Here is a 14,227-nt window from a genome sequence, read left to right on the forward strand (position 1 = left end):
ATTGTGGCATAGATCCCTATATGCTGTGAGTCAATATCTTCTGAAGCTTAACAATTACAGGTAATAAAAGTCATATTTAATTTGCAACACGGGTGTTATTCTTGTCTTCCAGTTCTTGTGTTAATCAGCAAATATTTATTGAATGTCTACATAGTTATGCAAATGAGTGAGCCCAGTGATGAGGAGTAAACAAAGAAACATGGCCCCATTTTTATTGTCTAGTTGGAGAGAAGAGGCATAGTCATGTGCTAAGTCAACTAATGAATCAATGTGAGAAAAGTGCCAAGGCACTGTTCTAAAGAAGACATGTATTCTGGATTCAGAGGATGCTTAAGGAAGGAAGGTGCCCAGAAGGAAGGAAAGAAAGAAGGAACTTAGGAAAATGGAGAGGGAAAGGAAAGAGAAGGTGAACTAGTGTGAGCAGACCTGGAGGGGAAGTGGAAGCTCTTTATGAAGGACTCTGAGTACAAATACTAAATTTAGTTGTAAAGGAAGGTAGGGCCAGCTCATGTGATGTCTGGAATCATGGGTTTAGAATTTGGAATTTTATTCTGTAGGCATTGGGGAACTGTTAAAAATGAGTCCATTTACCAGAGAAAGAGAATAGAAAACCAATAGAAATGAGTCCTCTATTATGTTTTTCTTCACAAAACAAACCACAAAAAGATGAGACAAAGCAAAGAAATGGAAGAAGAGAAATACTTGGATTGGGAAGGCCAGAAACAAAGTTGGCATGTAAAATTATTTCCATATCGTGATTTCATGATATCTTCCTGGGGATATAGTAAATTAAAACAAACCTTGATTTGATTTCATTGTAATGTGAAAAGTGTCTCATATGACACTTTTGGGAGGAAAAGAATGTCAGTGAATTAAGTAGGATCCTGGAACTTGAGAACAGTTGGGAATATCTGCCATGGTAAAAAAAAAAAAAAACAGCTGGTGCAAGTTTCACATTAACCTGTTGGCCAGTGTCATAATGGGGTCATTGCAGTTTATATGGTACATGTATTTTTTTAATGGTCCTTGAATCTATTATTAATTGAATGAGAATAACCTTATTAATTAAGAGAGAGTAGCTTTGGGAACTGTCAAGATGTCAGATAATCTTAAATTGGAACTATTAAAATATTAGTTATTAGCACTCAGAAGAGGACAGCATACTGGGTAATCATAATTCTGTGATATACATTTCCTGTCAGATTAATCTAATTTCATTCTGGGAGAGACTAAGAAACAATCGATGTGACCTTAAGAACTATAAAAACACTCTATCACAGGATGGTTGGGTGAAGAACTAGTTGTAGCATTCTGTCTCAGGAGGAGATTATCAGTAGTTCATTGCCAACCTTGGTGCTGGGGTAGCACTTAAGTGATGTCTGAAGGCAGTATCTGCATCAAGTGTGTAATCTTGTGTCATATATTAAGCATTTCATCATTGGTCTGCATACTGGAATGAACAGCTTGCTCAATAAATATTTGGGCAACACCAAGTGACAAGGGAGAGGTTAGTATTTCAGAATGTTGGCGATGTGGTCGGAAACAAATTAATTGAAGTTTGTTAGTGTATTCATTTCCTATTCCTGCTGTAACAAATTACCACACACTTAGTGGCTTAAAAAAAGCAAATTTATTATTTCCAATTCTGTAGTTCACAAGTCTAGCACCGGTTTTCCTAGGCTAATATCAATCTGTGGTGGGTCTGGCGTCCTTCTGGAAGCTCAAGGAGAGAATCCTTTTCCTTACCTTTTGCAGCTTCTAGAGACTGCCTAAATTCCTGGCACCCTTCCTCCATTTTCAAAGCCTGCAACATAGCATCTTCCTGACCCTGCTTCTGTTGTCATACCTCTTTCTCTGACGCTCTCTTCTGCCTCCCTCTTCCACTTTTAGACCTTTGTGATTACATTGGGTTCGCCTGGATAATCCAGGATAATCTCCCCAACTCAAGATCCTAATTTAGTCACATCTGCAAAGTTCCTTTTGACATGTGAGGTGACATAGTCACGGTTCTGGGGGTGAGGATGGGCATGGTTGGGCAGTATTATTCTGCCCACCACAGGCACAACTCAATTTCTAAAAAATGTACAGAAGCTGCTCTAGTGAACTCTCCTTTTTTAAAAAAAAAAATCCGAGCATGGTGATCTTTTGATTCAGCAGGTTTATTTGGGTTGGAAAAATTTGCTGACTGACATAAAGAAAGGAATAACTACTGGTAAGTGACAAAAGAGGAAGTTGGTGTAAGAAAAGGAATAATTTTAGAATGAGTTAGTAGTATAAAACACTTATTATCATAATAAAACATTTTTGTTAAGGGTCTCTGGTGCTTTGCAGGGGGCTGTACTGACCTTAGATAAAACACTTACCATTTAGCTCATGGAGAAACTTTTAGTATGATATTATGTCCTTTTGATATGCTTAGCGCTGGCTAGACCTTTCCAAAAGTACTGGATCTTGTTTCAGGGTCTTTAACTTTAGAAGAATTTGGAAATCTTGAGGAAATGTTAAATGATGATAGCTAGTGTTTCTTGAAAGCCTATTCTGTGTCCAGGCATTGTTCTAAATGCTTTACGCTCATTATGTCATTTATTCCTCACAGTAGCCCAGCAAAATACGTAGTTACATTCCTAAGAGTCAGGACTCTCAATTGTAAGTGACCAAAAAAAAAAAAAAAAAAAATTAAAAGAGTTAAGAGAGTTGTTGGCTTATGTAGCCAATGTACCAGGAGGCTATGGCCAGAGCTAACATCGTGGAAGACCAACCTGGGGCCTGAAGATACCAAGGCACTCTTTCCTCCTCTTCTAGTGGAAACGGCTCTTCCTCACCAGTTCCCTTTTAGTGAATCCTGGGAAAGGACTCTGGCTATATGATGCAACCTCTATTACAGGAGATTTTTGATTGGCAGCCTCCACAAGAACCACATGGTTTGAAGGAGCCTTTCCCAAAACAAGAGAGAGGTTCTTCTCTGGGCAAACAACGCAAATGGCCGCAGTATTTCATCTTACAAATGTAGAAGTAGAGGGGCTCAGAAAGGGTCGGCAGATTGACCAAGGTCGCAGATAGGAACTGGTAAAGTCCAGATTCAAATGTAATTTTAACTGACTCTTTGGCTTCTGTTCTTTCCACTTTGCCACCACTCCACGATGACGGGAGCTCAGTGAAGTGAAGGTTGGGAATGGAGTAGGGCAACTGGCAGGATGTTCTTTCTCCAGGGAATGCTTGATCGCTTGAAACTTCTTGAGTGTGGTATTCTCTAGGGAATGCTTGATCGCTTGAAACTTCTTGAGTGTGGTATCGGTGTTCCCAGGTGCTGAGCTGTCCTGAGAGCCTCTTACTAACTCCAGATAGGAGATATCAAAAAAGCCAGAAAAAAGTGCTTGCCTTTCTGAGTTATTTTGGAAAGACAAATGTGAAGAGTGAAACATTTTAGGTTATTAAATCATTTAAAACTTTCTTTTTGGGGGGCTATGTGGTCTTTTCTTCTTTTTTTTAAATGTATGAGAATGAAACTTAATAACTGTCCTCAGGAACCACTGCACGTGAATTAGATTGTGCATGTTTGCAAACCCCTTGCCTAATTGTAATCATTTTTGCTAAGTGGTCCAAATAAGAGTGAACTTTCTTAAGAAGTAATTTGTCATGAGCCAGTTCAGTCTTCTTTGCAGAAAGGCATATGAATGCTTATATTGCTACCGCATTTGGCTCATTGCAAAAGGAGCAGTATATTTGGTAACCAGGATTGGAAAGCTGCTTTCAAATGTTGCCAGATACGGCGTGGCCTGTTATGTCTTCCAGGAATGTATTTGATACCATGTGTTTGTAGGACAGAGCCTTACAGTCTATCTTCTGTAACATGTGAAAGAAATTAGTCTGTATTTGGTAATATACCAAATGTACTAGCTAGAAAAATTGTTTTCAGCTCTTGAAAAATCAGTCTCCATGAATCTACATGTCTTACACATAGTAGATATTCATTTCTTTTAATATGATAAAAATGAAACGTGGAAGGAAGTGAAATTCATTGTAAGTACTAAGAAAAATGAACCTTAAATTAGATAATATTGTCAGTTTGGGGCATGTTATTTTTTAAAAAACAGTAACAACTAATTCTCGACTCCCTTTGAAAAAGTTAGTTCTTTCTATGACTCAGTGGTTGTTAGCCTCTTTTTCTGCTTCCATTTCTCTAAGGAGTAAGAGAAGCTCCTACGATGGGGAGGGTTGGTGATGGGGTGGCGATTATGCCCCCTGCTGGCAGTATTGTAGCTTGAAAAAGCTTCCCAGTGAGAGTTACTGCTAGTTGTGTACTGCGGGAAACACGTCTGGAAAACAAAATGACTATTTTTATTATAATTTTTGCTATGGTGTGTGTTCTATTTGCATGTTTTTGCTTCTTTATTCTAAACGAGCAGAGCTCAGTGATGGACTTTTTAAAGTTTGGTTACTTGTAGCCTAATTCTGACACCAAACTAAAAACATTTAAGAACAAATTTAATCATTAAACATATAATTTTTTTCCTGAATGTGTTTTCAGTTTTCTAGAAGTTTTGCAGGTGGTTATTTTCTAGACAATTTTGCTAGTAAACCAAATTATCTTTTTAGTATATCGTATCATTTAGAGCTGTGAAATATACACAACATTGCATGCATTTCTTTTTCTTTAGTATTTCAGTTTTCCCTGAAAATGTCCATGTTTCTCTATGACTAACTTTCTTTCTAGAAATTGCTAGTTGGCTTTGGAACTATTGTATCCTGGCATCATTGTTGTCTCGCCTAATAGATCTGAACCCTTACATTTGCTAGTATCACAGCAAGTGACTAGCTGTCCATTCTGAGCCCTCTGTGTCTACACTAAGCACCTTGAGTGATCTGTGGCCTTGTATGGATGGCAGTGACAAAATTGGTCTATGTGCTTCTCTCCAGGGGAACTGGAGATCTACTCTGAGGTCTGGGGAATGTGAGGAAGGGATTAATTGCAGCTTTTGGCACCACTTTACCCTCGTGCTATTAGGTACATAAATCTAGTTGGTACTGGGTCTAGTGGCTGAGCTTATCCCAAGTCTATCGCTGTCAACATACTTACGTGTGGTGGGCCACTTCCTGTTAGATGTTCCTCCTTTGTGCTCCCATAGAAACTGCCCCACCCATATCATACCCTGTACCCTTGTGTTGATTTCTCTTTGCTTATAATCAGATCACCAAGTGACGAATTGGTTTCCACAAAAGTCTGACCAAGTCACTCTTTGTAATGTCCAGTTGAGAAATCTAAGTGATATATATTTTTTCTTCTTTGAAAAGAGATCATCATTCAGATCATCATGATCTAAGGCCACAACGCAAAACCAACAAAAATTTGCTTGGATTGACTGAATACAATTATTAAAAGTAAACATGGAAAATGAACCAGACCATGAAAATGTGGAACAGAGCCTCTGTGCCAAGACTACTGAAGAAGAACTGAATAAGTCTTTCAATCTAGAAGCTTCACTTTCAAAGTTCTCTTACATAGATCTGGACAAGGAACTGGAGTTCAAAAATGATCTGGTAAAAATTCAACTTTTTGTCAAGTGATGATATTTAACCAAAATATTGGTTAGAGTGTACTTTATGACCCAGAACTCTAAATCTCTCATTTTTGCATGGACTAATAGTCTGTGTACAGTTTTATGAGATAATATTACTCTTCATTTGTATAGTTCATTACAGTTTATGAAACACTTTAATACATGTTCTCAATTGAGCTTCACAACACTGATAATCCATTTTCTAGAGGAAGACACTGAAGTGCAGCTATGTTAAATGACTTCTCAAGATTGTTAAGCCAGTGGTAGGTTTAGAATTCTTGCACAGTGATTGTTTTCCCATTGATTTGATACTATATTAATACGATTGTGTGACCATGAGAATATTTAATAAGTTGTTTGACCTAATCATTTCTCACCATAATTTATGAAATAACTAGGAAGCAAGTCAGGCCTTCGTATATTGCTTATGACTTATGTCCAGACTTAGAAAATTAGGGCTTGTCATAAGACTTGCTGTTTTGTCATGCTTAAGAAAATAGAGGCCAAAGTCCTTCAATAGAAGCTTTCTGGAAAGGGCTGTCAAGATGGTGCAGTCAGTTTATAATTGTCCTTGTCCTTGGTAATCATTCAGTATGTGGATAGGAAGGGGAATAATTCTGTGGTCTTTTGACCTGATCCCTATTACCATGGATTATTGAGTTGGCTCTCAATCAGTTTGGTGGTATGTTTGTTTATTGATAATGATTCTATCAATTAAAACATTCATGATTATAAGAGGGATAGCATCATTCTGTGAGCATTAATTTCTTTTCTTTATTTAGATTGATGACAAGGAGTTTGATATTCCTCAAGTTGATACTCCTCCAACACTGGAAAGCATACTAAATGAAGTAAGTATATATTAAAGGTCATTGTCATTAATTTTGATACTTTCCGGGTTAGTTATAGTGTATGTATCTAGATTTTCCCTGTCCGGTATGGGAGCCACTAGTCACACGTGGCAATTTAAATTTAAATTAATTAGTTAAATAAAAATTAAAACTTCAGTTCCTTAGTTGTACAAGGCACATTCCAAGTGCTCAAATAGCCACATGTGACTAGTAGCTATTATAGTGGACAGCATAGATACAGAACATTTCCATCGTTGCAGAAAGTTCTGTTGGACAGTGCTGATCTAGATTGTGAGCCTCTCAAGGGCAGAAGCCATGTCTTGTTCATTTCTGTGCCCAGTGCAATGCCTTTTGCTTGGTAGATTTAAAAGAAAATGTTTTATTGAGTAAGTTGAAATATTAAAGTCATGTCACTTTTGAGATTTGTATTGTGTTTTGATAATGTTATCTCTACCAGTGATATTCAGATAGCTCATCCTCTGATAATGAAGAAGCATCCACAACCTTTAATGTGCCTCATCACTCTTCTAGATGAAGAAAACAAAACCTCCATAGGTTATCTTATGAGCACCATCTCTATTAAAGAGTTTTTCAGAGTTTTGAAATGATGTTATTCTTTTCTGAATTATCAGATCATAAAGGCTTTATAAAGGAACTTTGTGGGAGTACATGTTGGTGAAGCGTGCCAGTTTTTATGTGCTCTGCATCTGCTGACAGTTCTTCAGCTCAGCCTTCTTGATCTTTTAGAAACTTGCTTAAGACTTCCCTTGGAGGTTTTAGCTTCTAATTTGAGAAAGATTTTTTTTTTCTGTGTAAATCTATTTCAGATCCCAGGTTGTATTTTCTAGAAGATAGTGATGCCAAGCTTTCCCAACAAAAATGCCCACTGATCCATGGCTCTGAATGAGGTGGACCTTGGTCTTTATCACTTGTTTACCTATATTTTTAGGCTTTTAGCCAACACTTTATAGGATGGAAACTACTTTCTCTGTAAATTCTTTCGTTTTTCTTGTATCATTTTTATTTCTGTTTTTTATATCAGTTTGATGTTGCTGTTGCTTTGAATATATTTTAACTTCAAAAATGTTCTGTCTGATCTGTGTTGACGCTTAAGAATTTTTAGTTTGGACAAAGAAGGCTTTGGTCTATGAGAGAATATTCTGCAACAGTGAAGTTTCTTTTATTTTTTGCTTTCTAATATAGCGGAAATCTTTCATTTAGAGATGAAGAGATTAATTTTAGTTAATTTTGTTAACATGGTCTTAATCACATGCTCATTTCAATTATCTTACTAAGTGTGAAGTAAAAATAATTGTAGAGGACTGTGTACAAAGCCCTATTTGTACATATTTATAAAGTAATAGCAAAGAAAATTATGCTCATAAATGAGACTCTAATTCGTAATGAAGGAAAACCATCTTTGCACAGTTTTCTTATCTATGATGAACAGTAAGTAGTTGTTAGTGGTTTACTGAGAAGATAATGCTGTTACCATCCTCAGGAGTAATTTGGGTGCCTAGTGTATTTGGGTCATAGTGTTAGATGCTGGGATTTTAAAGTGCTATGTGACTGTCTCTGACTTTGAGAGAGAAATGGGACTGGAAATTGGCCAGCCTTCGCACCTCCAGGGAGCTAGGCAGGTAGGTAGGTGGAAGCAAAAATAATTTAAGTTATAGAACATTGTGAAGACTATAAGAGGGGAGAAATATTAAAGAAAATTATTTTTAAAAGGAAAAAATGAAAAGGGTAGAAGTAGAAAGTATGAATAAGCACTTGATCCAGGATATGTGTGTGCATATCTTCTATGATATGAATAATATCAGCCTGAAGAGAGACTGGCAAGAAATGGGCATCCAAGATATTTCACAGAATGGAAAGTTAGAGATTATCAAGACATCCTGAATCTCAGAATTTAGGGCATGAAATAATGTTACTAGGCCTTGTCATCCTTTGAAACTGTGCTACCTCTAGGTTTTTAATTTTTAAATTCCATTCTCTAACTGTAACTACCCTGCAGCCCCTGTCCATTCCCTCACTTTGTTTAAGGGAATTCTTTGACCCTATTCTTTGACCTCATTGAGACCAGGTCTCTTGATCCTTCCTAGTCTCCCAGTCCCTGAAAGCAGTCCTGGCTTTACTTCAATCCTACTATTGGATTGTGCAGCCAGAAACTTCTTTTGAACTTTTTGTTCAAGTATAACCTACAGATAGAAAAAGTACACAGATCGTAAATGTACAGCTTGGTGAATTTTCACAAACTGAACCCCCTGTGTAAGCAGAATCCAGATGAAGAAGTAAAACATTACTAGCACCCCAGAAGCTCGTCCTGTGCCCCTTCAATACTCAACTGCACGATAATCACTCTCCTAACTTCTACCACATTGATTAACTTGCCTGCTTTTAACTTTATATACATGGAATTATACACTGTGTGCTTTTGTTGTCTGACTTACTTCCCTCAATATGTTTTCAGATTCATTCATGTTTTTGCATGTAATTGTTCATCCGTTCTCAGTATACACCATTATTTATTCGTTCTACTGTTTACGGGTATTTGTGTAATTTCTAATTTCTGGCTGTGATGAAGAGTGCTGCTGTGAATATTCTTATTCACATATTGAGACATATGTATACTTACACACGCATATTTCTGTTGGGTGTATACTGAGGAGTAGAATTGCTGGGTCATCAGATATGGGTATGTTCAGCTTTAGTAGATACTGCCTCGGGTTTTTCAAAGTGCTTGTAATAATATCTACTTCCAGCAGCAATATATGGGGGTTGAGGTTAACATACCCTCGTCAACTTTTGAATTTTTCTCTCCTTTTCACTTTAGCTGTTCATTCTTGCAGGTATGTAGTGGTATCACATCATGGTTTTAATCTGAGTTTCCCTGAAAACTGATGAAGTTGAGTACCTTGATGTATGTTTTGGCCATTTGGATATCTCTCTTGTGAATTTCCTTTTCATATCTTTTGCCCACTTTTCTATTGAATTGGTTTTTTTAAAAAAACTTACTTATAGAAGTTCTTTATATGTGATGGATATAAGCCCTTTGTAAGATATGTTATTGCAAATATCTTCTTCCATTCTGTGGGTTACTTTTTCACTCTATTATTGGTTTCTTTCGATGAACAGAAGTTCTTAATGTTAATATAGTTCAGCTTATTAAGTTTTTCCATTATAGTTAGTTTTTTTGGATGTCTTGTTTAAGAAAATTTTGCAAATTCCAAGGTCATGGTGATGCTATCTTATTTTAAAATCTTTATTGTTCTATCTTTCACTTTTGGATCTGCAGCTCATCTGAAATTTTTGTGTGTGATATTGAGGTATGAGCCAGAACCATTTACTGAAAAGAGTAGTCTGTGATGTCACCTTTGTTTTCAGTCCGGTGATCATATATGTGTAGATCTGATTCTTTTGGTCTGTCTGTACTTGTCCCAATATCACGTTCTAATATTCAAATCTTTATAGTAGATCTTTATATCTAGCAGTCTCAAGTCTTCTAGCTTTGTTGTTGTTCTTGATTGCCTTGCTTATTCTTGGTCTTTTGCATTTCTCTGTAAGTTGTAGAATCACTTTATAGTTTACACTTACATAAACACACAAAAATCAGCAGAAATTTGGTAGGATTGTGTAGATTTTACACATCAGTTTAGGAGAATTGATATCTCTATTGTGTAGCTAGTAATTTTAAATTCAGCCTTAGTGGTACTCTCAATACTCTTCTTCCTTCACTTTTTCCTTCACGTAGCCTATAAGCCCTCAACCCTGGCTTAACTTAGCTGGTATGTTTTCTTTAATTATGTCCCCAGGCTCCTTAAGAAAATCAAATAAGATTCTGATCGACTCTCTTGCTTAAGACCTTGGTGCTGCAGTTCTTATTTCTGAATTACTTCCTTTCCCTTTCCCTATAGCAATTATTCCACTCTGGTACAGATCTCAAGTAACAATATCTCCTTGCTAATCCTAGCTCTGTTCTTAGCAGACTTGTCTGTGGACGTAGCTGAATAGCACTTGTACCTGTGGGCCTAAACCTCAAGAGAAATTTTGATACTGAAGATGCAGATTTTGGAGTCATTAGCCTGACATGGTATTGAAGCTATAGGTGTGGATTTTCTTGTTCATATAGGAAATGTGTGAAATAGGAAGAGAACTAAGAATATAATCCTGGGGAACAACATCATTTAAAGGGTGGGCTGCAGAGAAACTAGAGAAAATGACTGATAGAAAAGGCCACATAAGTTGGAGGAGTACCAGAAAAGAGAGGTACTGGAAACCAATGGAAGAGAAAGTTTTAAGAAGTAGGGAATGGTCAATAGTGTTAAATGGTGCAGAGAGGGCAAGGGCATGTTAACTGAAAATAGGCCAGTGCATATGGCTAGTATCTTCAGCAAGAGCAGTAGTCAGTAGCTAGTAGTAGGTGGAGAAAGTGGAGATGATGAGTATGGTCTGCTGTCTTAAGAACATTGATGAAAATGGTAAGGCAGAAGGTAGTCCAGCTGAAAGAGAAGGTAGGATTAGAAAATTCTTCTTTAATGTCTGTCATTCAGAATCAACTTAGTCAAAGCTGAATTCCTGATCCTGCTTTGTCTGCTATTCTGCTTTTTTATTCCGATTAGTAATATCACCTTTTGCCTAGTTGCTCAGGCTAGAATCTTCTTTGACTTCTCCTTCTCCCCCTCCTCCCATTTAAAGATTTTCTGTTTCCTTTTTCTCCCCAAAGCTCCCTGGTACATAGTTGCATATTTTTAGTTGTGGGTCCCTCTAGTTGTGACATGTGGGACACTGCCTCAGCATTGCTTGATGAGCGGTGCCATGTATGTGCCCAGGATCCAAACCCGTGAAACCCTGAGCTGCCTCAGCGGAGTGCACGAACTTAACCACTCGGCCACGGGACCGGCCCCCCCTCCTCCCATTTAAATGGTTACCAGAGACTTGATTTTATCTCAGTAATGTCTTGTCTTTGTTCCTTCTCTTGACCTGCATTACTAGGCTGGACTCTCTTCTCTACCCTCATCCATCTTTTTACTTCCCTATTTATCTGTCTAAACCATGGTTCTCATCATGTGTGTCCACTTCTTAAAAGTCTCAGTTGCCTTCTCACTGCCTACTATATGTAGTACACTAATGCATTAAATAAATGAATACTGATTGTGTCAGGCATTGTACTAGGCACTAGGGATACAGTGGTGAACAAGATAGACATGGGCCCTGCTGTCATCTATCTTAATGGAATATAAGGCTTTTTACAGTTTGGGTCCCAGCCTATCTTTCTAGGATCACCTCCAGTTCCTACTCATGTCCTCTAATCATTTTGGACTACTTCCTTTTCCATGGGCAAAACTCATACTATGAAATCACTGTGTCTGCACATGCTGTTTCAATCCAGAATGCCTTTCTTCTTTCTGCCTGCCATATTTTTCATGGTATACTATTTATAGTCAGGTGGTATTTGTTTTTTTCTAATTAGCCATTGGCTATTAGTTAACTAGTAAAGTATCTATACAGGTTTGAATTTTAAGAAATATTCTGAAGGTAACAATAATCTGCATAACTGTTCCTGGTTCCTCCTGCTTGCAAGAAAGAAATTTTGGGGGTGAACTCTCTGTAGAGAGAGATATCTGTCTAGATTGAAATTTAATTCTGTACTGAGCCTCTCTGGTCAATAACAATGCATGGAGTAGAGGTGAAAAGCAGAAATAGGCATGCGAGTGTTTTGGAGAAACCTATTCATGCCTCTCTGACTTATAGAGTATTTGGAATTTTGAATTTATTTATCCATATTATTCCAATTTAGACTGATGATGAAGATGAATCTTTTGTTCTCGAGGATCCTACATTGTTAAACATTGATACTATCGATTCTCACTCCTATGATACTTCATCTGTGGCAAGCTCAGATAGTGGTGACAGGACCAACCTAAAAAGGTAAGTAATCATTTAAATCACACTTGCGTATGGTTGAACTATTTGATCGTTTAAAATGTAAACATCTGTTTATAGTACAATATGGTCTGTTGGAATGGAAGCCTTGCATGGAGAGTACAGGCCCACTTGGGTGGAAATAATATGCTTATTAGATCCTAAAGATTTTAGCATTGTTGAGGGGAGAGGATTAAAAGGTGGGTACTATGACCACTATCTTCTGCACCCCCAGTAGAAAGCCATAATAACGCCAGGGACTTCCGGAAGCAGTAAGCCCCTGGGAGGGAGCACAAATCAAACTCGTCACAGTGTCTGTGGTGGAAACATGGAGCTTGGTTTACCTCACCACCCTCTGTTCCCTGCACACCCCATCCCCTTCCTCCCACTCTCTGAGGTCAGCTCCACCATTCCTTCATTCCCTTGGAATGGGTTCAGAGGAGAGTCACAAAGATGATTAAAGATTTGGGAAAAGGACTTCTAACCCTAAATAATTTCATATTGGCTGCTTTTCACCTTCCAAATTCTTGGAGAGAACATGAAAAGGAAAGAGAAGTGGAGGAAGCATAATGTAAATCTTTATTGAATTCATGTGTAACTTTAATGTTGATAAAGTTGTCGGTGTATTTTTTCTCTCTTCTTAAATTTTGCCTGTATCAGTGCTGTCTTCTTTAGGTTGTCGACTCTTGTGGGATAGGGGCCATTGCTGGATATATTAACCCATTCATCACTGTGTCGTACAAGTAAATAACTTATTTTTTTTTCAGCTTTATTGAGATATAATTTTCATATAACACTGTGTACATATGAGGTATACAGTGTGATTCTTTGATACACGTACAGATTGCGAAATGATTACCACAATAGGGTTAGTTAACATTTCCATCACCTCACATAATTACCATTTCTTTTTGTGACGAGAACATTTAAGATCTAGTCTCTTAGCAACTGTCAAGTATAGAGTACAGTATTGTTAACTATAGTCACCATGCTGTACATTAGATCACCAGAACTTACTCATCTTATAACTGGAAGTTTGTACCCTTTGACCAATATTCCCCATTTCTCCCACTCCTCAGCCCCTAGTAACTACTATTCCACTCTCTGTTTCTATGAGTTTGGCTCTTTTAGATTCTACATATAAGTGAGACATACAGTATTTATTTGTCTGTGTGACTTATTTCACTAGCATAACACCCTCAAGGTCCATACATGTTGTTGCAAGTGGCAGGTTTTGCCTCTTTCTCACGGCAAAATAGTATTCCATTGTGAATATGTATACCATATCTTCTTTATCCCTTTATCTGTAGGTGGACACTTAGGTTGTTTCTGTATCTCGGCTACTGTGAAAAATGCGGCGGTGAACATGGAGGTGCAGATATCTCTTTAAGATGCTGATTCCATTTCCTTTAGATATATACCTGGAAGTGGGATTGCTGGATTATACAGTAGTTCTATTTTTAATTTTTTAAGCAACCTCCATACTGTTTTCCTTAGTGGCTGCACCAATTTATATTTCCACCAGCACTGCATAAGGATTCCATTTTCTCTACATCCTCACCAATACTTGTTACCTTGTCTTTTTGACAATAGCATTTTACCAAATGTGAGGTGATATTGTGGTTTTGATTTGCATTTCCCTGATGAATAGTGATGTTGAGTATATTTTGGATATTAACCCCTTATCAGATAAGTGTTTTACAGATATTTTCTCCCGTTCCCTAAGTTGCCTTGTTGTGTATATTGCTTCTTTTGCTGTGCAGAAGCTTTTTAGTTTGATGTAGTCCCATTTATATTTGCTTTTGTTGTTTGTGCTTTTGGTGTCATATCTAAAAAACCATTGCCAAGACCAACGTCAAGGAGCTTTTTCTCTTAGGTTTCCTTCTAGGAGTT

At 37.4% G+C, this 14,227-nt stretch overlaps 1 protein-coding gene across 22 annotated transcripts in view; it reads left to right on the forward strand.

Moving 5' to 3' along the window:
• The window catches only part of VPS8 (VPS8 subunit of CORVET complex), a 236,071-nt gene that overhangs the window by 4,028 nt on the left and 217,816 nt on the right, over positions 1–14,227 (forward strand). For all 22 annotated transcript variants that reach the window (XM_001498654.4, XM_070243423.1, XM_070243433.1 and 19 more), the window contains 3 exons: positions 5,293–5,538; positions 6,341–6,409; positions 12,210–12,340. In XM_001498654.4, coding sequence (XP_001498704.1) covers positions 5,386–5,538; positions 6,341–6,409; positions 12,210–12,340 — 353 coding nt within the window. In that variant the 5' untranslated portion in view covers positions 5,293–5,385. The remainder of the gene's footprint in view (positions 1–5,292; positions 5,539–6,340; positions 6,410–12,209; positions 12,341–14,227) is intronic.

The sequence above is a fragment of the Equus caballus genome, chromosome 19 (assembly GCF_041296265.1).
Source record: "Equus caballus isolate H_3958 breed thoroughbred chromosome 19, TB-T2T, whole genome shotgun sequence".
NCBI classification, from domain to species: domain Eukaryota; kingdom Metazoa; phylum Chordata; class Mammalia; order Perissodactyla; family Equidae; genus Equus; species Equus caballus.